This window comes from Pelophylax lessonae (genome assembly GCF_965119305.1).
Source record: "Pelophylax lessonae genome assembly, chromosome: 3".
Taxonomy (NCBI): domain Eukaryota; kingdom Metazoa; phylum Chordata; class Amphibia; order Anura; family Ranidae; genus Pelophylax; species Pelophylax lessonae.
The window spans coordinates 43,008,299-43,035,078 of record NC_138770.1 but is presented as its reverse complement, the minus strand read 5'-3'; the positions used below and the strand labels follow the sequence as shown (position 1 = coordinate 43,035,078).

The following is a 26,780-nucleotide window of genomic DNA, read 5'->3' as shown; positions in this document are numbered from 1 at the left end:
AGCTGCCCCCATGCATGTTGGTGGACATACCTGCATAGTCGCTTTCAGGAATCCTGCGGTCTTTCTTGACAAGTCCCATTTTCTGCTCGCATTTGTTAAAATCTTTTGTCAATTTTTCTTCTTTGAAATTTCCGCTGCCGCCCGAAAGTGACGTCAGCGGATGTTATCCGCTCTGTCGTCAGACTTCCGCCCTCCCCAAGATGCGCAAGGTTCCGCCTTTGCCGCCATCTTGCTCCTCCACCACGAGGATGCTGCAGGGGGATGTCCGCGGCTGACCTAGACGGGCGCTGCTGGGGTAAAGGCCTGGAGGGGGGGTGCTGAATGCCGAGGCGCACCACCCAGAGAGATTGCTGTGGCTAGCAGGAACAAGCCCAGAAGATTCTGTAGTAACGCTCCAGGTATGGTGTAGGGGGGATGCCGCTCCGGCATATTCACAGCTGGGGGGGGGATAGTTGCATACCCCTCAGTAGGGGTGAAACCTCAGGCGGGGTCTTGCTTTGCCCCACTGCCCTACCCTCCATTGCCCAAGGCTCGGTGAGCTGAATGGGAGGCTGGCCAGGGAGCCTCCTACAGCATAGCAGGGAGACTGGAAAAAATAACAAACAGTTGTAGCTCCTAGTGAATCCAGAGGAAACACAATCAAACTGAGGCAGAAGGTATGACTAAAGTTTTTATAATGGTGGACTATTGCGTTTCCTGTTTCAGTTGGGAGGAGCCCATGCCCTGGAAGACGATTAGAGAAATATAGGCTTTAATATTGTGACATCACAATTAAAATCTACACATTGTCGCCACAATTTCGTGTTCTAGATGCTCCGTCCCACCAACCTTGTAACGGTGAGGGATGGTGTGATCTTCCTGTGTGGAATCCTGGGAATACAGAGGACGGGGACATCTCTCTGGTGGGTTTGTTGCATTACATGACTCCATCATATCCTTGTGTCCTGAAAACTCCTCCATCACTCCATACTCCTCATCCTCCTCTTTATACTCTTCTTTTAAAACAAAATTATCATCCCTGAGGTTTCCACTCTGAATAGAAAATAAACATTCTAACTACCAATAAACATTCTAACTACCAAACAACATAACTAACAATAATTTTCAATCATATACCTTATGGTGAGGGATGGTGTGACCTTCCTGTGAGGATTCCACCATGGTGTCCCAATTTATGTGTCCTTTTAGAAACTCTGACTCCTCCATCACCCCATCTTTATCATCCTCCTCTTTTATCTCTTCTTTAACATCAACTTTAGAATCATTCAGGTTTGCACTCTGAATATAAAATACAAATTATAACAATGCAGATAATATACAGATCCTAATGATACTATCAGTGATTGTTCCTCATCTACCTGATGATGGTGAGGGATGGTGTGATCTTCCTGTGTGGAATCCCGGGAATACAGAGGACGGGGACATCTCTCTGGTGGGTTCCTGGTATTAGGTGGCTCGATCATATTCTTGTATCCTTCAGAAAGCTTGTTCATCACACCATACTCCTCATCCTCCTCTTTATACTCTTCTTTAACTACAATACTATCATCCCCGAGGTTTCCACTCTGAAAGATATAATAGAAACAGTAATTGTGTATAAATTCGGTAAAAATCATAATTACCAGTGGTTGTTCATCTACCTGATGGTGAGGGATGGTGTGACCTTCCTGTGTGGAATCCTGGGAATACAGAGGACGGGGACATCTCTCTGGTGGGTTTCCATTGCTGGATCCATCTGTAGGAAACACACACACTGACTGAATACATTGTTTCTATGTGTTTATCAGATGATGGGGGATCTAGGTGGATCCTCCGTACTGCTCTCTCCTTTACAATAAAGTCTCCTCTTACCCGGTGATGTGAGGGGCGGCTGATTATCCATCACGACGTCCTTGTAGAGATCCTTGTGTCCTTCTAAATACTCCCACTCCTCCATGGAGAAATAGACAGTGACATCCTGACACCTTATAGGAACCTGACACACACAATGATACAGTCACCATCCAGACACATCCCTTGTCTGTTACTGGATAATGTCCCAGAATTCCCAGCACCGCTCACCTCTCCTGTCAGCAGCTCAGTGATGTTGAGGGTGACTTCTGAAATCCTCTTTATTTCTCTATTCTATCACGATGGAAGCTGGAGGCAATGTGACGGTCATATGATTACCAGTCTTCACAGGAGGAAAGCTCTGTAATTAAACACAAATATAAAGTCAAATGAAGTTCCTGGAAACCTCCACACCCCTCCGTTCAGGTTTGTGTTTTATTAATAGAGATAAGAGTGATGTCATGTGACTTCCCAGAATCCTCCTCACCTCTCTGGTCTGTGTTTTATTAATAGAGATAAGGGTGACGTCATGTGACCTCCCAGAATCCTCCTCACCTCTCCGGTCAGGTCTGTGTTTTATTACTGGGAGGTAAAAGTGATATCATGTGACCTCCTAGAATACCCCTGAAGTCTCTGGTCAGGTCAGTGTTTTACTACTAGAGATAAGAGTGATGTTATGCCACCACCCAGAAGCCTCACATCACCATTCAAGTCTCAGTTTTCTTAACGCCCCACTTTAGAATTGAGGTATAATATACTGTGACAATGCGAGGCCCTGCCACTGTGAAAGGGGAAGTAGATATGACATAGGGTTTGCACATACAGTATGCAGAGTGCGGAGCTACGGAATATGGATTCTGAATGCAGAAAGGTGGTTTCTCAAATTTCTCCAGGCTTTGGTATTTCCAGATTGGGTTTTGGAGTTGAGATTTCAAAGAGTTTTGGGAGGGAAGAAATCTCCAACCCAGTGTCCAGGTCTTGCAGGAGGCCAGCAAACTGAGTGCAGGTGTGCACATCCCTTATTTTGAAGGACTTGGGAACAGTTAAAGGCTCTCGTTAGGAGACAGGTGTACTCCACTAAAGAGACAACACTTCATGAAGGAGGAGAATTTCCCCGTCTATAAGGCTGAAGAAGTGGAGATGGCTAAGTGAGTCTGGGGGACACTGGAGAGGACTAGTGGAGTCAAGAGAACTGTGGGAATCTGGAGGTCTCAGAGCAGAGAGAGCCCGGAGTGTCATGAGAACCCCTACCAAGCAGCAAGGTGCTGCAACTGAAATGGCTGGGAAAGCCAGAAGAGCTGAGAGAGGAACACAAAACCACACAGATACTCTGAGGCTCGGTTCGAGGGACCTGCCAAGAGACAAGTTTGAGGTTTAATGTTGATAAATGTAAAGTTATGCACTTGGGGGCTAAGAATATGCATGCATCATACATACTAGGTGGAGTAGAACTGGGGGGATCCATAGCAGAGAAGGATCTGGATGTCCTGGTAGATCATAAGCTTAATAATAGCATGCAATAGCAAGCTGCGGTTTCCAAAGCAAGCAAAGTCCTTTCTTGTATTAACAGAGACATGGACTCCAGAGAGAGAGATATCATTTTGCCCCTGTACAAATCATTAGTAAGACCTCATCTAAATTATGCAGTTCAGTTTTGGGCACCAGTTCTTAAAAAGGATATCGGGGAACTGGAGAAAGTGCAGAGAAGGGCAACCAAACTGATAAGAGGCATGGAGGTGCTCAGCTATGAGGAAAGATTGGAGGAACTGAATTTATTCTCTCTTGAGAAGAGGAGATTAAGGGGGATATGATCAACATGTATAAATACATAAGGGGTCCATATAGTGAACTTGGTGTTGAGTTATTCACTTTAACACCGCAGGATTTTCCTGCTTTACGCCCAGGCCACTTTTTGCAACTTGGCACTGCGTGAATTTAACTGACAATTGCGCGATCATGCAACCCTGTACCCAAACGAAATTTACGTGCTTTTTTCCCCACAAACAGAGCTTTCTTTTGGTGGTATTTGATCACCTCTGCTCTTTTCATTTTTTGCGATATTAATAAAAAAAAAAATGAAAATTTTGCGAAAAAAATTGACATTTTCTACTTTGACAGTTACAAAATATCCAATATATTCAATTTTTGTCATATATTTAGGCCAAAATGTATTTAGCTACATGTCTTTGACAAATAAATTCTCAATGAGCGTATTTTTAACCGCTTTAAGACCGGAAGATTTTACCCCATTCCTGACCAGGCTATATTTTGCGATTTGGCACTGCGTTATTTTAACAGACAATTGCGCGGTCGTGCGATGCTGTACCCAAATTAAATTTATGTCCCTTTTTCCCCACAAATAGAGCTTTCTTTTGGTGGTATTTGATCACCTGTGCGATTTTTAATTTTTGAAAAAAAGGAGCGACAATTTTGAAAAAAAAAAACAATTTTTTACATTCTGATATATAATATTTGTTTTCTGCTACATATATTTGGTAAAAAAAAAAAAAAAAATCACAATAAGCGTATTTTGATTGGTTTGCGCAAAAGTTTTCGCGTTTACTAACTACGGGAAAGATTTGTCATTTTTGTAATTTTTATTGTTTATTTTTTTTTTTTTACTAGCAATGGCGGCGATCTGCGTTTTTTTTTTTTGCGGGACTGCGACATTGCGGCGGACAGATCGGACCACTAACTGACATTTTTGACACTTTTGGGGGTACCAGTGACATTACTACAGTAATCAGTGCTATAAATATGCACTGTTACTGTAATAATGACACTGGCAGGGAAGGGGTTAACTTTATTAGTGATCAAGGGGTTAAACCTATGCCTCATGCTTACTGACGTGTGTGGGGGGAGGGGGTTGTGTGACACAGACACAGATCGTAGGTTCAGCTATGCTGAATCCTGTAACCTGTCCCTGTCTGTCACATAGGAGATCCACCCGCTTTGTTTACACAAGTGGGCGGATTTCCTCACTCGATCTCCGACGATCGGGGAAGAGTGGCGGTGATCACCGCCTCTTCTCCCCTGGCCCCACTCCCGCTGTGTCTGAATACAGCGGGAGCGAGCCTCAGGTGGGGCGCGTGCGCCGCTGAGAGAGGGGAGAGTCTGGTGACGTAGGTCTACGTTGCCAGACGATAACGAGCCACTTTGCCGCAGTAGGAGGAGGATCTCTAAAGTCAATGCGAAGGTACTCCCCGCTGGTTGCTGCCTGCTGGAGATATTCTTCTGCCTGCACAGGGACACCGCTAACCCTCATGTCTCTTGTACTGAAAGACCGGGGAGACATGGGGGAATTGTGTGTGTGTGATGGGGGGGGGTGTTATCAGGAAATGTGATCAGAGTGGAAGAATGGGGGGGGGGAATCATCTGGGGAGTGTGATCAGGGTGGGGTGTATCTGGGTGACGTGATCAGGGTGGGGTGAAGGTGAACCCTATAACTCTGGACTCATTTTGTACATTTGGTATGGATTACTCAAATGGGACAGTAATGTTTGTCAGGAATGTGTCTCGAGAAAGATGTGAAGACTGTCCCTGGCCTGTTTGATTCTGACTATGTTCATTGAAAGAGCTATTCACCTTGGCCTCTGTTCCATGTTCTTTGGTATAGGAGACAGGAAGTCTATCCCTGGTGGTCTTCCTATTGTTTGTATATTAAGGTGTGCTAGGTGTCTCCTTGTTAATTGCTAATGAACTTCTGTCCAGATGGCTAGATAATTGGTTCAGATTGATTATCTTTCTGTACACAATCTCATCTACATGATAATGTAATCAGGGCTCTGACCTGGTCAGGAGGGGGGGGGGGTGGATCCCTGTGTTGTATATATAGTGTGTGAGACTGGTTAATAAAGTATCTTTTACCCAGCATTAACCCTTGGCTCATGTATGGGGGGGTGTTATGCTATGCCGGTGTTATTTTGCCTACATGCATTATTTGCTGTTCTGAAAAAGAGGAACCCGTGATGGTGAGAGGGGGTCAGACCGTCACAGGGGTATCTGGGTGACGTGATCAGGGTGGGGTGCGGGGCTATCTGGGTGATGTGATCAGGGTGGGGGGTATCTGGGTGACGTGATCAGGGTGGGGGGGGGATCTGAGGGGGCGTATCTATGGGGTGTAATCAGGGTGGGGGGGATATCTGTTGGGCGTGATCAGGGTGGAGGGGTATCTGGAGGGCGTGATCAGGGCACAGGGGGTATCTGGGTAGCGTGATCACAGCAGGGGGGGGGGGGGGGGGAGGTATCTGCTGGGGCGTGATTAGGGCGGGGTATCTGGAGGGCATGGTCATGTTGGGTGTGATCAGAGTGGGGGGTATTTGGGGGAATGTGATCCGGTTTCAGGTATTTTGGGGGGGGGGGGTGACCATATCTAAAAGTCCATGGGTTAGGGGTCACAATTACTTGCCTTGCCCTGGAGATATAGAATAAAATAGTTTTCAGGACATTACTCCACATGACATTTTCCCTCTTTCTTCATATGTGAATCTTATATTATTATTATACAGGATTTATATAGCGCCAACAGTTTGCGCAGCGCTTAACAAAATGAAGGCAGACATTACAGTTACAATACAGTTTAAAACAAGGGGAATCAGAGGGCCCTGCTCGTTAGAGCTTACAGTCTAAAAGGGAGGGTCAATTGATACAAAAAGGTAATAGCTGTGGGGGATAAGCTGATGGAGAAAGTGAAATCTTATAAAATAAAGACACAAATATTCCAATCCCCCCTAAATAACCCCCCACCTCCCAATAAAGAAAAGTGGTATAATCTGTTAGTTTAGACTGATGAGGTGAGAAGGTGACATCTCTAACATGAAGAGAATGTTCCGGCCCCGTAAGTGGGGAAATGTTCTAACCCTGAAGGGGATAATCTAGGTTTCCACACTATATATGTGTGTATCATCCTCTGCTGGAGATAAAAGATGTCACAGTGACTATGGAGGAAGAGGACGGACATGACGGGGAGGTTACTGGGTGTAAAAAGAAAATAAGATCCTATTACCTCCTCTGCTGCCCCTTCCACCAATGTCTTCTCTCTACTTCCTCGCAACTCACCTCTCACCTCTCACTTCCTTTTATATACCTGACATCACTTCCTGTCTGTATCTGACATCACTTCCTGTCTTCCATAGAGACTTCCTGACTTACTAGAAGTGAGATCACCACCTTGTGGAGCTCAGAGGAACTGCACCCCCGAGTAACATCACCATATCCATTAGTGGATGTAAGGAATCAATGTATTTATGTGGTTATATGTCTGGATGGTGTGACTTTTTGTATAGATAGTCACCCAGATTTTACCACACCGCCCCCTCACATTGATTTATCAAAAGATAATTATTGGATGATTGAATCAGGTATTTGATTGTTAGTTTCTTTGTTACTGTAATGGACATAATTTACTTTTTATGTTGCCCCTATATGGTATGGGCACTACAGTACACCTCCCCCCTCCCTCTTTCTTTTGCATTGCCATGTTTATTAGTGGATTCCAGTAACATAGGATCTCATAAGGTTTTGGGCAATATGTTTTTAGTGTATAGGTAACCTGCATTGACTATAATGCACCTTCTCCTACTATAAATGTAGCGGACTGCCATTCTTTGATAATGCAGATTTACCTTCTGCTCGTTCGGATTGTCTCTGTGTACCTCTGGTGTTGGTCTCGGGTTTCATGAATCATACTCCTGAGACTGGAAGAAATGCAACGTGGGAACTGTAGTCTCTTTCAAGGATATTACTGCACTGCTGATTGTTTAGGAACTGTACTTCCCAGCAAGCCTTGGGCTCCAGAAGAGGATTGTGGGAGAGACTATAAAGGATCTGCTGAACAGGCCACGGGAGGAGAGAGAGAGAGAAAGAGAGAGAGAGAAAGAGAGAAGAAAGAGAGAGAGAGAGAGAGAATGAGAGGAGAGAGAGAGAGAAAGAGAAGAGAAGAAAGAGAAAGAGAGAAAGAGAAAGAGAGAGAAAGAGAAAGAGAGAAAGAGAAGAGAGAGAGAAAGAGAGAAAGAGAGAAAGAGAAGAGAAGAGAGAAAGAGAAAGAGGAAGAGAGAAGAGAGAAAGAGAAAGAGAGAAAGGAGAAAGAGAAAGAGAAAGAGAAAGAGAAAGAGAAAGAGAAAGAGAAAGAGAAAGAGAAGAGAAAGAGAAAGAGAAAGAGAGAAGAGAAAGAGAAGAGAGAGAAGAGAAAGAGAAAGAGAAAGAGAAAGAGAAAGAGAAGAGAAAGAGAAAGAGAAGAGAAAGAGAAAGAGAAAAGAGGAAAGAGGAAAGAGGAGAAGAGAAGAGAAAGAGAAAGAGAAAGAGAGAAGAGAAAGAGAGAAAGAGAGAAAAGAGAGAAAGAGAGAGAGAGAAGAGAGAGAAGGAGAGAGAGAGAGAGAGAGAGAGAGAGAGAGGAGGAGAGAGAGAGAGAGAGAGGAGAGAGAGAGAGAGAGAGAGAGAGAGAGAGGAGAGAGAGAGAGAGAGAGAGAGAGAGAGAGAGAGAGGAGAGAGAGAGAGAGAGAGAGAGAGGAGAGAGAGAGAGAGAGAGAGAGAAGAGAGAGAGAGAGAGAGAGAGAGAGAGAGAGATGAGAGAGAAGAGAGAGAGAGAGAGAGAGAGAGAGAGAGGAGAGAGGAGAGACTGCTGCCTACTGCACACCTCCATGTTCATCGCTTGCATTGCAGACATCCTTGCTGCATCGCTGATTGCGTGAGGTCGGTGGGACACACCGAGACAGCAGAGCGCAGCCATCCGGAGGCTACAGAGCATGGAAGACTGCATCGCCTGTCATTCCAGGACCCTCTTTGATGGACATCAGATTGGTGAGAGGGCACCTGCTCAGAGTTCAGACCACACTTGTCACAGTTCTCTTTTAAACTGAATACTGACACTTTGCAACTGAATAAATTACCAAATCCCTTAGGATTATAATCAGCTATCCTGCATCTCTTGCTATACATTGAGTCCTATTGGAAACCTGTTATTATATGAGCTCAATTGACGGTGAAGATCTTAGCAAGGCCTTGCAAGTAGAACATTGCTATTTTGTGCTCTTAAAGGGGACACGTTACTGTTATCTAGATTATCTCATCTCTCATTAGGATACAGTAATTATAGGCCGGCCCGGAGTTCCCAGTAACAACATATATCGTTTTCTGAGAGATTCACATGCATATTTCAAGAGATTGTGTTTATTAGTACCATTTGTGTTATTAAATCCTGTTTTCTCATTGTCTTTTGATGGCAGTTCAACTGACCCCTGCGGTTTTTTTCAGGGTCTAGTTGACTAATATAATTTTGCAAGTTTATATTATTATTATTATTATATTATGTTATGTTAAATTATGTTATATGTAGCCTTCTTCCACCTCTTACACACATGATGGTGAGGGCGCCCCCACTCACCAGAGCAATTGACTCCCAGTTTTTCAGCTAGTCAGAAACATCCTTCACACTTTCCTCACCTCTGATGATAAAGGAACTGGATCCTCTTGGTCAATCCTGCAAGTCTGTTGTGGTTCTGTCAGTCGGCCTCCTAGACTCAGCTTCCTCCTCCATCTGCTGTTCCGGCAGGAGCTCCGCCTCTTCATACACACTCATGTAAGGGTAGGGTGGTGGTTGTTTGTCATGTCCTCCATGTTTCCCTCCTCGTTGGGTGCCAAGCAAGGGTCATATGAGAGGTCTACCCAGGGTGGGTTACTTTGGGTTATGCAAGACACCTTGTACAGGGTCCCTCTACTTCACACATGGGGCACTTTTACTGTGCCGTATTAACTAATGCCTTGGACAAGGCTGAGGTTGTCGTCAGGGAATACTCAACCTTAAGGTGGGCCTCTATTCTTACAGATGAATGTACACCATATACACTTGCACAACAACTGTTCTCTAGTTAACTCTTGGGTCCCCTTGCTAGGTGCACAAAATAATATTCTCTGTGGATCTACTACTCCCTCCTCATTGGGCACCAACCAAGGCTCACATGAGAGGTCTACCCCTGGGTGGGTACTTCTAAGCTATGCTAAGCACCTTGTACAGGTTCCCTCTATTTCCCACATGGGGCACTTTTAATGTGCCATATTTATCAATGCCTTGGGACAAGACTGAGAATGTCGTCAGGGAATTCTTGACCTTAAGGTGGGCCTTTATTCTTACAGATGAACATATACCACGTACACTTGCACAACAACTGTTCTCTAGATAACTCTTGGGTCCCCGTGCTTGGTGCGCAAAATAATATTCTCTGTGGATCTGCTACTTCCACTTTACACCTACTTCATCGATCTTGAAAAGTTTATAGCATGTGTGAAAGTGCTCTGTGCTTCAAACTGTGCCAGCTGTAGTGTAGCCACGACCTTCTTCCACCTCTTACACACAAGATGGTGAGGGTGCCCCCACTCACCAGAGCTATATGGCTCCCAGTTTTTCAGCTACCAGAATCAGAAACATCCTTCACACTCTCCTAATCTCCAATAGCAAAGGAACTGGATCCTCCTTGGTCACTCCTGCAAGTCTGCTGCGCTTTCTGTCAGTCTCCCTCCTAGACTCGGCTTCCTCCTCCAACTGCTGTTCCAGCAGGAGCTCCACCTCTTCATACACACTCATGTAAGGGTAGGGTGGAGGTTGTTTGTCATGTCCTCCATGTTTCCCTCCTTGTTGGGTGCCAAGCAAGGATCACATGAGAGGTCTACCCTGGGGTGGGTTTTTCTGGGCTATGCTAGGCACCTTGTACAGGGTCCCGCTACTTCACACATGGGGCACTTTTACTGTGCTGTGTTCACCAGTGCCTTGGGACAGGGCTGAGGTTGCTGTCAGGGAATGCTCGACTATAAGGTTGGCCTCTATTCTTGCAGATGAACATACACCACGTACACTTGCACAACAACTGTTCTCCAGTTAATTTTTGGGTCCCCGTGTAAATGTACATCTTCCCACTGTAGCTTGCATTTAGGCGAGCTGTGCCAAACACTAACCACAGCCACCTGTCCAGTGTTTCCCACTACTGGTCTCAGTAACAGCATGAAACCCCGCTGTGCACATAGGATGGGCTCTAACATGCACTTGACTCTAACTCTAGAACTTCTGTACCTCTGCACAGGATGAAGACCACTGCAAAGTAGTTCCATTCTGGTGGGAGACGGAATGCGGCGTAGGGAGTGCTGACAACATTTCTCTTGCGACTAGAGGCAATTCCACAATCAAAAGAAACCCGAAATTCGCTGCAACACTTTACCTTTATTGATCCTCCATGCAAAAGACATTACAGACAGTAGGGGTACAGTAAGAGTTGATGAGTTTTGCGCTGTGACATCCCTTGTGACAGTAATAGGCAGTGACAGGTACTCTTGTTGGAGGGATCTGGGGTCTTTACTGCACTTCAAAGTAGACCCCAGACCCCTCCACTGCACTTCAAAGTATTCAAAATGCCAAAATCTTCATCTTAAGTTTTTTAAATCGGCGCCGCTGGCTCTAAAAAATGGTGAGCGATGCCTCTAGCTGCAGGCATCATCCTAGTACAACCACTTCTTCAAGCCAACCTACAGGTACGTCAGTTTACGGGAAGTGGTTAAAGGAATTTTTCATTTCTCTTTCGTTCATTGACGGACACAGCGACATATCTTCATTAGTCGAATAGGTTATGCTGCGCTTCTTAGGAGTAGGACACTAGGCGGTAAAGAGGCTAACAAAGTTAACAGAACTTTTAGCTACGCCCATGGGGCAGTCCCAGGTGGAATACTCCCACTTCCTGCTCTAAGATTCAGCTTTTTTCTGCCTAGTTAGGAGTAAGGACCTAGTTCCCTGCTGGGATCGCTGGTCCTGGCATTTTTTGTAATTTTTAAATGAGTTTTTTGTTGCCGTGAGAACTACAATCAACTGTCGGACTGGGCGATGCCTTGGATATTCTAGATCCTGATGGTCACCCCCAGTCCGACAAGCGAGCGCATGCAGACCTCAGCTCTGCGCTAGGTCAGCTGCGACATGCTCCCATTGGAGGGGCTTGTAATGGTGTCGAGCGTTCGGACACCATCTTGTCTTCTCGGCATCCATCTTGTGCAGTGACACAGGCGACCAGTTCTTTAAAGTCTGTCATTTCCTTCCCCCCTCCTTGGAGCGAATAAAAAGTAACACTTAAATCTCACAATCCATATCCAAGTCATAACTGTTTACCTGAATATAACATATTAAGAAAAAGTAGATATGTGAATGCCGCATAACACACTGATCGTAGCAAGACCACACATGGTCACCCTGTAATACAGGAAATTGAAACGAGCGATAAGATATCCCCTCTGTGATAAAAGATATTCATGTTTGATATTGTTTGAAAGCAAATGACATGCTTCGTTATAAAATATCAGTTTCATGAATGTAACCCTTACATATGTCAAGATATTAAGAGTGGTATGACTCTGGCCACAAAAGTACATTTGAAATAGTCATAAACCACTGGACAGCCCTTTTGCCACTCTGATTGTAATTGGTCAGGGGTGTCGGTCACCACCACTTTTGAACTCAGAGAAAAAGACAGGAACTGATAGAGCAGGCAGTCTTCATTCTACCATCCAAGCAATAACATCGCTTTAAGAGAAGGACCGATCGCATGTTCAGTTTCTGTAACTCTGAAAAGGACTTTTTAAATGCAAGTATATTCACTCTTTATCTTCATATTTCTAAATTGCTGTGTTGCATCTCCATTTCTTTGTAACCCATTTTTCTGTAAATATTTTTATTTGCACCAATCTTCACCTTTCTTATAATTAAACCTTATTTTGAAAAGTATTAACTTTGTCTCTAAGCTCTTAAACGCAAACTGACCCAAAAGAACCTGCCTCCTGAAAGAGCACTACTGTTTAGGATAACCCATCCGAACATTCTTGTCTGAGGTGACAGTGTGTGTTACAGATGGTTATTCTAAAGTCATAATTGGTATTTCTAAAATTACGAGCGTCCTCTGGGCTTATTATAACGTAGAGGTGGTGGCAGAGAAAGGGTTAATTGTTTAATTAGCCAGGTGACAATTGCTCTCAGTCTGCTGGCATCTAGATTGTGGTCCCGCAAGCTGGACAATCTGTGTGACGGGTGCAGATGAGAGTGGCATTGTTACGCAAGTGACGGCAGGGTGTGAGATTGCTTGGTCTTTGGTCACGAGTTGGATGAAAAGGCCAGGGGTCTCATACCCGCCACCGTCACAGGGCTGGCTTGCGAGTGGGACACCTCGCACGGACGCACATGACCTGATCACGGCTAGAGTCACAGCGCTCCTCGGGCCAGCAGCACCCCTTGTTCCAAGATAAGGAGGTGACTTGCCTGGAGTTAATCCCGCCGAGTCTTCAATGGATGGTGAGTAACCACCCATTTTCTCCCTCAGGAATAAGGGCTGGTGCGGGTCCTCCCGGGGTCGGTGGTCTTACAGGTGAGCTGCCCTCCCCTAGTGTTTTAACTACCCTTAATGTTTTTTTTTTCCATCCCCTTCCCTCCCCTCGCATTTTCCCCCATCTCCCCCCCCTAAGGGGGGCATCCAGGCGGGTTTTATTTCTGTGATGGGGTGCTGTAGGTGCTCTACGACTAGTCGCCATGGTGTTTGTGGGGCCGGGAGTGCTTTCGGTACTGGGGGGGTCCCAGGTGGGCCTTGTGAGGGGTTTGGGTGGGTGTTTATCGTTCCCGCAGGTGCCTCCATTGTGCATTGCAAACCAGCAGTGGCCCGGGGCTCCTGGACATGCACGGGGCCACTTTCCCGTAGTCTGGCTGGCCGGAGCTAATGCGTGGCGGCCATTTTCTAGTAGCTGCACTTCATCACAGATGGCGGGCGGCCTCTTGTGGTAGCACGGACGCTCTTCAGTCAGAGCAGCGTGCTGCAAGAGACTTGGCGCCTCTTCTCCTCTCTCCTGAAGACGCAGGTGGTGGGGAGTCCTGGGGCGGTATCTCCCTGCCTGATTAAGCTATTAGCAGTGTTCTGAGATCTGTAGTCTCACAGGCATCAATATTGTTGGGGTTTTGATACTAATACAGTTCTGTTACAACTTTTCACTGTGTTCCCATTGCGGCACCAAGATGGAGCCGGCTGAACATGTCTCACGACCAGACCCACTATCAAAGGGGGGATCTTCAGGGGCCCATTCTGCTATGGCGGCCATGGTGGTGGTCCTACAATCTTCAGTGTCAAAAGCGAACATGGTTTTGCAAAAGAAACCTGACAAAAAGCACCCACTGTCCTCTCCTATTTCATCTGCCTCCTCAGAATCTGAGGCAGATTTGCCACAGACATCAGTCGTCCCACGGGGTCCGTGTCCATGCATCTCACGTGTTCTGACAGTGAGGATGATTCCTCTTCCTCCGCCTCGGCGCAGGAAAAAGCGCTGGTAGAGGGACTGATTGTGTGAGTGCGGGAAACTTTAAAAATGAAGAATGCAATGGACGCTGCGTCTGTTACGCCGATGCAGACCTTCCAGAATTACTAAAGTGTTTCCTTTCCCTGCTTATTTCGACGAGATTGTCGCTAGTCAATGGGGCTCCCTGAAAAGTATGGCTGGGATACCTAAGCATTTTGCTAGGAGATATCCCTTTGAAGAGTCCCTGGTAAGGAAACTGTCGGTACCACCAGTGATGGACTCCCAGGTTTCAAGATTGAACAAAGCCACATTATTGCCTTTGGAGGATGCTCCGTCCTTTAAGGATCCTATGGACAGGAAGGCTGAAGCACTGGTGCGCTATCTTTTTACCGTGGTCCGCTCAATTTTGAGACCGGTGTTTGCCATTACCTTGGTCTCCCAGACCTTGACAGAGTGGGCGAAGCTATTACGCCAAGATTTGAAGGAGGGTCAGCACCCTCAGGAAATGGGGGAGCAAATAATTCAGGGGTTGCAATACATCTGCAATGTCTCCTTGGATGCAGCTCCGTTAGCCTGCAGGGCATCGGTGACGGCAGCGACTTTACACCGCATGATCTGGATGAAATGCTGGTCTGCGCACCAGGCTTCCAAAAAGGTTCTGACGGATCTTCACCTTTGTGGGTGACCGTCTGTTAGAAGCCTTTATGGAGGAGATTGTTAAGGGTCTCACGGGAGGCAAGAGTACCTTTCTCCCACAGGCTGCTAAGAATAAAGAGTTTTGCCTCAAACGTGGTCCAGTCTTTTCGGCTCACAAGTGGCTCTTTCGTCCCAAGGGGGTTGCAGGACAAAGGGTCCAAACCCTCTCGACCTGTTTGGGGGGGTTCCAAGCGACCCTGGGGTGGTAAGTCCAAGGCAAGTTCCTCTGGCCTGATGAAGAAGCGCTCCTCTGCCTGAAGGGTAGCCCTCACCCTTTCTAGAGGTGGGGGGACGTCTTTGTTTCTTTCCGGATCCACGTATATCTCGTTCATCCAAGACAAATGGGTTCTTGAGTTGGTTCAGTCCAGTTACAAGATCAAGTTAGTGTCCCTCCCCCCGCCAAGGTTCTTCCCCTCTAATTTGCGTCTGTCCAAGGATCGCCTTCACTGCCTTTTTGGAGCAGTTCAGGACTTGTTGTCCCAAAGGGTGATAATTCCTGTTCCCGAGTCAGAAAGTTTTCAGGGGTTTTATTCCAACCTCTTCACGGTCCCCAGGAAGGAAGGGAAGGTTCGGCCTATTCTGGATCTCAAGGCCCTGAATCATTTTGTGCGGGTTCAAAAATTCAGAATGGAATCAATCCAATCAGTCATGGCTTCCCTTCATCAGGGGGACTTTTTAGCATCCATCGATATCAAGGACGCTCACCTTCATATTCTGATCTACATCGGACATCAACATTTTCTTCACTTTGCTATAGGTGAGAAGCACTATCAATTTGTGGCATTACCCTTTGGTCTCGCCTCGGCTCCTCGGGTGTTCACAAAAGTGTTGGCCCCCAGCGCTAGCCTTATTCAGGCAATGGGAATTTTGGTTCTGGGATACCTTGACAATCTTCTTCTGAGGGCGGAATCGTCATCGGTCCTGAAGGAGGATCTGGATATCACTGTGAGAACTCTGCAAGAGTTCCGCTGGATTCTGAATTTCCAAAAGTCAGCCTTGACTCCATCCAACAAGATGGACTTTCTGGGGCTGACTCTGGATTCAGCGTCAGCCCGGGTGTTTCTTCCGGAGTCAAAACTCTTGAAGTTGCAGCGGGCAATTTGCCTTCTGTTATCCAATCGTCAGTTGTCTCTGAGGACCTGCATGCAGGTGCTGGGTTTGATGTTTTCCACTTTCTAGGCTGTTCCCTTCGCTCAGTTCCATACCAGGCTTCTGCAAAAAGAGATTCTAACCAAATGGAACAAGCACCCATAGTCTCTGAACAAATTGATCCTGTTGAGTGGCCAGAGGGTCTCTGGTTTGGTGGCTCAGATCCCTGGCACTTCATCAGGGAAAATCCTTCCTCCAACTGTTCTGTACAGTGGTGACTACGGACGCCAGTTTGTCCGGATGTGTGTGTGGGGGGGGGGGGGGGGGTCCTGGACAAGGAAGTGCCCTAATGGCAAAATAAGTGGTCTGTATTCTGCAATTGGCGGAACGTCTTGTTCTGGCACTATTGGTAGTGCCTATTCCAGGGGTGGAAAATTGGCAGGCGGACTATTCTCAGGGAGAATGGTCTCTTTACTTGGAAGTTTTTCATCTGCTGTGTCTTCGGTGGGGGACACCAGATGTGGACCTGTTGGCCTCTTGCCTCAACTGGAAGGTTCCCGAGGTTCGTTACAAGATCTCAGGATCCTCTGGTGGATGCCGCGGATGCTCTGGTGGCTCCTTGGGGCCAGTATCATCTGATTTATGCATTTCCTCCAATACAACAAGGGATTCCAGTGATTCTGGTGGCACCAGACTGGCCACGTAGGTCCTGGTGCACAGACCTGGTAAGGTTGGTAGCCGACACTCCCTGGCGGCTTCCTTTTAGAGAAGATCTCCTGTCTCAAGGACCGATCTTCCATCCTGCTTTACGATTGCTGGCTTTAACGGCTGGCTATTGAGAGCCAGGTTCTAAAGGATAGGTGTTTGTCAGAAACCTGGGATTCCTACTTAATTAAGGGCCAGGAAGTCTACCTCCCGGAAAATTTACCATCTAGTTTGAAAAGCGTATATTTCTTGATGTGAGTCTTAGGGAATTTCGGTCCTTCTCGATATCCCGTCTTCTGGAGTTTTTACAAAAAGGTGTTGATCAACGTTTAGCCTTGGGCACATTAAGGGTCAGATTTCTGCTTTGGCAGTTTTCTTCCTAAGACCGCTGGCAATAAATTCCTTGAATCGCACATTCGTGCAGGGAGTTCGTCATTTGGCTCCCCCGGTGCGGTCCCTAGTGCCTTCGTGGGATCTCAACCTAGTACTGTCAGTCCTTCAAAGACCGCCGTTTGAGAATATTTGTGAAATTCCTTTACTTACCTTGTCGCAGAAAGTGGCCTTCTTGGTGGCAGCTACTTCTGAATGCAGGGTCTCGAAATTGGCTGCGTTGTCCTGTCGGTAGCCTTATCTGGTGGTTCATCGGAAAAAAGGTGGTGCTTCACCCCTTTCAGTCGTTTCACTTGAATGAGGACATTGTGTTGCTTTCGTTATGTCCTAAGCCTAAGCACCCCAAGGAGGCTGCTTTGCTTTTGCTTGATGTGGTTCGGGCCATCAGGGTGTACTTAATGGCGACTGAGTCGATTCGGAAGTCTAATTCCTTGTTTGTTCTGATGGAGGGTCCTCGTAAGGGACAGGCTGCGTCTGCTGCTACCATTTCCAGATGGATCAGGCAGACGGCTGTGCAGGCTTATCCCATTAAGTGGTCAGGTTCCTCCTTTCCTTGTTAAGGCAAATTCTACGAGGGCGCTCAGTGCCTCCTGGGCCTTCCGTCATCAGGTGTCAGTGATTCAGGTTTGCAAAGCGGCCACCTGGTAGTCTGTACACACATTCACTAAGTTTTACAAAGTGAATATTTTTGCATCTGCGGATGCTGCTTTTGGCCGCAAGGTTTTGCTGGCCGCGTTGACAGAGACTTTTGCCTCTTTTCTGGTACGTGAGCTCCAGTTGTTTCTGGTTGAGCTCCTTGTTTACCTGGTTGGCTATGTTTAGCCTGTTGGGATTTTTTCTTGCTGTGTTTGTTTCCCACCCCTCATGCTGATACTGCTTTGGGACGTCCCATTCCACTAATGAAGATATGTCGCTGTGTCCGTCAATGAACGAAAGAGAAAACTGGATTTTTTTCTTACCGTAAAATCCTTTTCTCTGTTGTTCATTGACAGACCCAGAACCCACCCCTCTGTGGAGTTGGGTTATGTATTCATCGGACAATGCTTGCTACAAAACTGAATCCTAGAGCAGGAAGTGGGAGTATACCCCCTTGGACTGCCCTATAGGCGTAGCTAAAAGTTCTGTTAACTTTGTTAACCCTTTTCCGCCTAATGTCCTACTCCTAGGAAGCCCAGCATCACCCATTCGAGTAATGAACATATTTTGCTGTGTCCGTCAATTAACTTTAGAGAAGGATTTTACGGTAAGAAAAAAAATCCAGTTTTTTATTGTTTCACTTTAAGCATCATTAAAATCACTGCTCCTTTAAAAACGATAATTTTTTTAAAAGTTTTTTTTTTGCATTCATACATGTCCCCCAGGGCAGCACCCGGGCCCCCATAACCTTTTTATGGACAATAACTTGCATATAACCCTTCAAAATGGGGACTTTTGATTTTTCCATTTCGGGTCCCATTGACTTCTATAGGGTTCATCGTTCGGGTCCGAAGCTTTGCGATGTTCCAGGCACAAACAGAACCGAGGGGTGTTCAGCCCATCTCTACTGTCTTCACTTTAGTCAGTAAAGCACCAAAACTTTGCCGTTTGCCTGATCTGAATTACTCCAAGGGGTGTAATACAAGTAACTGGCACAACTTTGCACTACAGAGTGAACACATTAAAAGTCATTCTAGTGGAAGTTTTACATGTGGTTGCCATGAACAATGAGGCTATATACCTGTCATACAGTAGGTGGAATTGCTTCTGGGTATGAGGTTATGAGTAAGCGCTAGTCACAGCGCAAAACTCATCGACTCTTACTGTACTTCCCACTGTCTTTTGCATGAAGGATCAATAAATGTGAAGTGGTGCAGCGCAATCCAGGTTTCTTTTGATTGTGGAATTGCTTCTAGCCACGAGGGAAATGTTGTCAGCACGCCTTACGCTGATTTCCGTCTCCCACCGTAACGAAACTGCTTTGCAGTGGTCTCCATCCTGTGCAGAGGTATGGTAAGTTCTAGAGTTAGAGTCAAGTGCATATTGGAGCCCATGCTGTCTGCACAGCAGGATTCCATACTGTTACCGAGACCGGTAGTGGGAAACACTGGACAGGTGGCTGTGGTCGGCACAGCCAGCCTAAATGCAAGCTACAATGGCAAGATGTACATTTACACAGGGACCCAAAAATTAACTGGAGAAGCCAAGAATTAACTGGAGAACAGTTGTTGTGCAAGTGTATGTGGTGTATGTTCATCTGTAGGAATAGAGGCCCACCTTAAGGTCAAATATTCCCTGACGGCAAGGCATTGGTGAACACAGCACAGTTAAAGTGCCCCATGTGTGAAGTAGAGGGACCCTGTACAAGGTGCCGTGCCTAGCATAGCCCAGAAAAAACAATCCCAGGGTAGACCTCTCATGTGAGCCTTGGTTGGTACTCAATGAGGAGGGAGTAGTGGATCCACAGAGAATATTATTTTGCGCACATAGCACGGGGACCCAAGAATTACCTGGAAAACAGTTGTTGTGCAAGTGTACGTGGTGTACGTTCATCTGTAAGAATAGAGGCCCACCTTAAGGTCGGGTATTCCCTGATGGCAACCTCAGCCTTCTACAAAGGCATTGGTGAACACAGCACAGTAAAAGTGCCTCATGTGTGAAGTAGAGGGACCCTAGCATAGCCCAAAAAAAACCCACCCCAGGGTACACCTCTCATGTGACCCTTGCTTGGCACCCAACGAGAAAGGAAACATGGAGGACATGACAAACAACCACCACCCTACCCTTACATGAGTGTGTATGAAGAGGCGGAGCTCCTGCTGGAACAGCGGTTGAAGAAGGAAGCCGAGTCTAGGAGGAGACTGACAGAAACCGCAGCAGAGTGAGCGAGGAGGATCCAGTTCCTTTGCTATCGGAGGTGAGGAGAGTGTGAAGGATGTTTCTGGTTCTGGTAGCGTATAAACTGGGAGTCATATTGTTCTGGTGAGTGGGAGCGCCCTCATCATCACGTGTGTAAGAGGTGGAAGAAGGCTACACTACAGCTGGCACAGTTTGGAGCACGGAGCACTTTCACACATGCAATAACATTTTCAAGTGGTGATGTTACTCGGCGGTGCAGTTCCTCTGAGCTCCACAAGGTGGTGATCCCACTTCTACTAAGTCAGGTAGTCTCTATGGAAGACAGGAAGTGATGTTATGTACAGACAGGAAGTTCCATGTGGGCAGGAGAAGGGGGGGAGACGACGTCGTTGGAAGTGACAGCAGAGAAGGTAATAAGATCTTATTTTCTATTTACACCCAGTAACCCCCGTCATGTCCGTCCTCTTCCTCCATAGTCACTGTGACGTCTTTTATCTCCAGCAGATGATGATACACACATATATAGTGTGGAAACCTAGATTAACCCCTTCAGGGGCAGAACATTTTCCCACTTACGGGGCCGGAACATTCTCCTCAGTGTGGAGATTTGTCTCCTTTCCCACCAATCACCTTCTCCCCTCATCAGTCTATACTAACTGATTATACCACTTTTATTAGTGGAGGGGGGTTATTTAGGGGAGATTGGAATATTTGTGTCTTTATTTTATAAGATTCACATATGAAGAAAGAGGGAACATTTTCATTTGAAGTAAATGTCCTGAAAACTCATTTTTCTATATTGATCCCCTGGGCAAGGCAAGTAATCTGCAACCCCCTAATCCGTGTTTTTTAAATAACCCCCCCCCCACCCTGATCACACCCCCCAGATACCCCCTCTTGATCACATTCAACAGATATCCCGACCATGATCACCCCCCCCCACCATGATCACACCCCCCAGATACCCCCTACCATGATCACCCCCCCCCCCCCCACATACTCCTCACCCTGATCTCATACTCCCAAGATACTTCCCACTCTGATCACACCCCCCCACCCTGATCACACCCCCAGATACCCCCCACCCTGATCACATGCTACAGATATCCCCACCCTGATCGTTCCCCTGGATCCCCCCCCCACCCTAATCACAACCCCCCAGATACCCGCAATGGGATCACATCCCGCAGATATCCCCACCCTGATCACACCCCTAGATACACCCCCCCAGATACCCCCCACCCTGATAACACCTCTAGATACCCCCACCCTGATCAGGCCCCTAGATACCCCCCGGATACCCGCAACCAGATCACACCCCACTCTGATCACGCACCCCCAGATATCCCCCACCCTGATCACACCCAACAGATCACCCCCCCACCCTGATCACATCCAACAGATATACCCACCCTGATCATGCCCCTAGATACCCCCCCACCCTAATCACATCCCCCAGATACCCCCCAACCTGATCACATCCAACAGATATCCCCACCCTAATCACGCCCCTAGATACCCCCAACCCTGATAACATCCCCCAGATACCCCCATCACATCCCCCAGATGCCCCCCTGCTTTCTGATCACATCCCCCAGATACCCCCACCCTTATCAAATCCCCCATATACCCCCCCCCACCCTGATCACATCCAACAGATATCCCCACCCAAATCACGCCCCTAGATACCCCCCTCCCACCCTGATCACATCCCCCAGATACCCCCCACCCTGATCACATCATCCAGATACCCCCCCCCACCTTAATCACATCCCCCAGATACCCCCCTGATCACATCCAACAGATATCCCCTCCCTAATCACGCCCCTAGATACCCCCCCACCCTAATCACGCCCCTAGATACCCACCCACCCTGATCACATCCCCCAGATACCCCCCACCCATATCACGTCCCCCAGATACCCCCCCCCCCCCCCCACCCTGATCTTGTCACTCAGATACCCCCTCTCACCCTGATCTTGCCACTCAGATATCCCCCACCCTGATCTTGCCACTCAGATATCCCCCACCCTGATCTTGTCACTCAGATACCTCCCACCCTGATCTTGTCACCCAGATACACCTCCATCCCACCCTGATCTTGTCACCCAGATACCCCCCCTCCCTGATCTTGTCACCCAGATATATCTCCCCCCCCCCCCCCACCCTGATCACACCCCCGGATCCCCCCTATTCCTCCACTCTGATCACACCTCCTTATAACCCCCTCCCCCATCTCACACACAATCCCTCCACGTCTCGCTGGTCTTGCAGTACAAGGGACAGGAGGGTTAGCTGTGTCCCTGTGCATGCAGTAGAATATCTCCATCAGGGAGTACCTTCACACCCTCACACACACAGCATGGCACTGACTGCCTACACACGAGTGGCTTGGGATTTTGATTTTACTGCCCCTGCCCCCTACGCTCCCAAATCTCTTTGAAATCTCCAAACTCATGTATCCCTATCTCAGCTCTCTTAGCACTCCTGGCTTTCCCAGCCATTTCAGTTGCAGCCCCCTGCTGCTTGGTAGGGGTTCTCATGACACTCCGAGCTCTCTCTGCTCTGAGACCTCCAGATTCCCACAGTTCTCTTGACTCCACTAGTCATTTCCAGAGTCCCCCAGACTCACTTAGCCGTCTCCACTTCTTCAGCCTTATAGACGGAGAACGTCTTCTCCTTCATGAAGTGTTGTCTCTTTAGTGGAGTACACCTGTCTCCTAATGAGAGCCTTTAACTGTTCCCAAGGCCTTCAAAATTATGGCTGTGCACACCTGCACTCAGTTTGCTGGCCTCCTTCAAGACCTGGACACTGGGTTGGAGATTTCTTCCCTCCCAAAACTCTTTGAAATCTCCAAACTCCAAAACCCAATCTGGAAATACCAAAGCCTGGAGAAAGTTGAGAAACCACCTTTCTGCATTCAGAATCCATATTCCGTAGCTCCGCACTCTGCATATGTGCAAACTTTATTTCATATCTACTTCCCCTTTCACAGTGGCAGGGCCTCGTATTGTCACAGTATATTATACCTCAGTTCTAAAGTGAGGCTTTAAGAAAAGTGAGACTTGAACGGTGAGGATTCTGGGTGGTGACATAACATCACTCTTATCTCTAGTAGTAAAACACAGACCTGACTGTAGACTTCAGGGGGATTCCAGGAGGTCACATGACATCACTTTTACCCCCTAGTAATAAAACAGACCTGACCGGAGAGGTGAGGGGGATTCTGGGAGGTCACATGACATCACTCCTATCTCTATTAATAAAATACGGACCTGACCGGTGTAACGTTAAAAAACCATACCTCGTGAAAATTCCATACCTTGTCACTTCTGGTGCACATACATCATGGAACAGCTGAGCAGGTTACCATTGCGCATTCTCAGAGGTCCGGAGGGTAGGGATTTTTCACGGGGTAGTGTGTTGTAACGTTACACCGCATCAGCTGTTGCCGTGGTAACATTAAACATCTCGGCTGCAACATGAATCATCTCCGCTCCTACCCCTGTCACTTCCCTCATCTCGGCTACTAAATGTAAAAGTGGCGGGTGTATGAAAATATAAATCACGGAGATCTCGGCTCCGTGATTTATATTTTCATAGACCCGCTGCCGCTTTAAAATTTAGTAGCCGAGATGAGGGAAGTGACAGGGGTAGGAGCGGAGATGATTCATGTTGCAGCCGAGATGTTTAATGTTACCACGGCAACAGCTGATGCGGTGTAACGTTACAACACACTACCCCGTGAAAAATCCCTACCCTCCGGACCTCTGAGCATGCGCAATGGTAACCTGCTCAGCTGTTCCATGATGTAGGTGCGACATATGTGCACCGGAAGTGACGAGGGTAGGGAATTTTCACAGGTAGGGTTTTTTCTCGGAACACCGGAGACTTCAGGAGGATTCAAGGAGGTCACATGACATCACTCTTATCTCTAATAATAAAACAAAGACCTGACCGGAGAGGTGAGGAGGATTCCTGGAAAATCATTTGACTTTACTATTCCTGTACAATTACAGAGTTTTCCTCCTGTGAAGACTGGTAATCATACGACCGTCACATTGCCTCCAGCTTCTATCGTGATAGAATAGAGAAATAAAAAGAGAATTCCAGAAGTCACCCTCAAAATCACTGAGCTGCTGACAGAAGAGGTGAGCAGTGCTGGGAATTCTGGGACATTATCCAGTAACAGACAAGGGATGTGTCTGGATGGTGACTGTATCATTGTGTGTGTCAGGTTCCTATAAGGTGTCAGGATGTCACTGTCTATTTCTCCATGGAGGAGTGGGAGTATTTAGAAGGACACAAGGATCTCTACAAGGACGTCAAGATGGAGAATCAGCCGCCCCTCACATCACCGGGTAAGAGGAGACTTTATTGTAAAGGAGAGAGCAGTACAGAGGGTCCACCTAGATCCCCCATCATCTGATAAACACATAGAAACAATGTATTCAGTCAGTGTGTGTGTTTCCTACAGATGGATCCAGTAATGGGAACCCACCAGAGAGATGTCCCCGTCCTCTGTATTCCCGGGATTCCACACAGGAAGGTCACACCATCCCTCACCATCAGGTAGACGAGGAACAACCACTGGTAATTATGATTTATACAAAATACAAAATGTATACACAACTATTGTTATATCTTTCAGAGTGGAAAACTCGGGGATGATAATATTGTTTCTAAAGAAGAGTATAAAAAGGAGGATGAGGAGTATGGAGTGATAAAGGAACTTTCTGAAGGATACAAGGATATGATGGAGCCTCCTAATACCAGGAACCCACCAGAGAGATGTCCCCGTCCTCTGTATTCCTGGGATTCCACACAGGAAGGTCACACCATCCCTCACCATCATCAGGTAGATGAGGAACAATCACTGATAGTATCATTAGGATCTGTACATTATCTGCATTGTTATAATTTATATAATTTGTATTTTATATTCAGAGTGCAAACCTGAATGATTCTAAAGTTGATGTTAAAGAAGAGATAAAAGAGGAGGATGACAAGGATGGGGTCTTGGAGGAGTCAGAGTTTCTAAAAGGACACAAAAATCGGGACACCATGGTGGAATCCTCCAGCTACAGAAACCCACCAGAGAGATGTCCCCGTCCTCTGTATTCCCTGAATTCCACACAGGAAGATCACACCATCCCTCACCATCATCAGGTAAATGATTGACAATTATTGGTAGTTATGATTTTTACACAGCATGTGTATTACAAGGAATGTTTATTTTTATATTCAGAGTGGAAACCTAGTGAATGATAATATTGTTTTAAAAGAAGAGTATAAAGAGGAGGATGAGGAGTATGGAGTGATGGAGGACTTTTCAGGACACAAGGATATGATGGAGTCATGTAATGCAACAAACCCACCAGAGAGATGTCCCCGTCCTCTGTATTCCCAGGATTCCACACAGGAAGGTCACACCATCTCTCACCATTACAAGGTTGGTGGGACGGAGCATCTAGAACTTGAAATTGTGGAGACAATGTGTGGATTTTTATTGTGATGTCACAATATTAAGACATGCTGGTAGGTTAATTGGATCCTGTATAAATAAAATTGGCCCTACTGTGTATGTATGTGAGTAAGGGACCTTAGATTGTAAGCTCCTTGAGGGCAGGGACTAATGTGAATGTACAATGTATATGTAAAGCGCTGCGTAAATTGATAGCGCTATATAAGTACTTGAAATAAATAAACCTATATATTTTACAGATGCTATTTTCCAATCTTCCCTTGGTTTAGGGTGAAGATCTGATAGATATAAAAGTTGATATTAAAGCAGAAGAAGAAAAGAATGCGAGGGATGATCAGCAGTCTATGGAGGAGGATGGAATAACAAGGACATTTAAAGAGGAGGACACTCCTACAGAGATCAGCACAGGTGGGTCATTAACACTAAATACATTCCTCCGCCCATACTGCTCAATGATTGGTCTAGAGTAGGGCAAGGACTGGGTGAAATCTCTAAAACATGCGCTAGTCACCCTCACTGGACCCCACCAATCCTAACAACCTACACCCCATCCCCTTGTTCCCCTTTTCCTCCAAACTCCTGAAACCGACTGAGCAACCATCTGACTGAGAACAAACTTATTGATCCCCTTCAGTCTAGATTTTGCCCTCAACACTCCACAGAAACTGCTCTGCTAAAACTCACAAACTATCTACTTAACAGCTAAAACCAATGGACACTATTCTGTACTCCTACTCCTGAACCTCTATTCTGCTTTTGATACGGTGTACCGCCCCCTCCTTCTCGTAAAACTCCAGTCCTTTGGTTTCCGACACTGTACTTTTTGCTGGTTCTCATCCTACTTATCCCACGGCACCTTCGATGTCACTTACAGTTCTACTTCCTCCACTCCTCTTCTTTTCTCCATCAAGGTTCCCTAGGGTTCTGTTCTTGGACCTCTCCTATGCTCAATCTACACCTCCTCCCTGGGCCGATCCCCCATCCCCTTGTTCCCCTTTTCTTCTAAACTCTTGAAACCGACTGAGCAACCATCTGACTGAGAAACTTATTGATCCCCTTCAGTCTAGTTTTCACTCTCAACACTCCACAGAAACCACCCTCCTAAAACTCACAAACGATCTACTAACAGCTAAAACCAATGGACACTATTCTGTAGGGCTGCGCATCTTCACTCTTCTCATGATTCAATTACGATTATCAAGGCAATGATTTGATTCCGCAATGCATCACGATTACTGACCAATGCCCATGCCAAGCCCAATGGTTTTCAAAAAGGTGAAAGTATCAGCGCGACTATGTGTGGAATCGCATACTAGTATACGATATAATACTCGCAGCAGCTATATCAAAATGTGTCAATCACTGCACATAGAAGGATCATAAATGAATAGAAAGATACAGCGCTACTAACATAAATGATGTGCAAAATAAGCAAAAAGTGTGCAA

At 46.6% G+C, this 26,780-nt stretch overlaps 1 protein-coding gene and 1 pseudogene across 2 annotated transcripts in view; one reads left to right on the top strand and one right to left on the bottom strand.

Annotated features, from left to right (window-relative positions):
* LOC309550683 (uncharacterized protein) overlaps nt 1-26,780 on the bottom strand; it is a 3,164,715-nt gene that overhangs the window by 841,313 nt on the left and 2,296,622 nt on the right. The window contains exons 46-48 of the mRNA XM_082251018.1: nt 1,641-1,735; nt 1,359-1,565; nt 829-1,032 (exon numbers count right to left, since the gene is read on the bottom strand). Coding sequence (XP_082107144.1) covers nt 829-1,032; nt 1,359-1,565; nt 1,641-1,735 — 506 coding nt within the window. The remainder of the gene's footprint in view (nt 1-828; nt 1,033-1,358; nt 1,566-1,640; nt 1,736-26,780) is intronic.
* LOC309550793 overlaps nt 1-26,780 on the top strand; it is a 1,525,103-nt pseudogene that overhangs the window by 913,254 nt on the left and 585,069 nt on the right. The window lies entirely within an intron of this gene.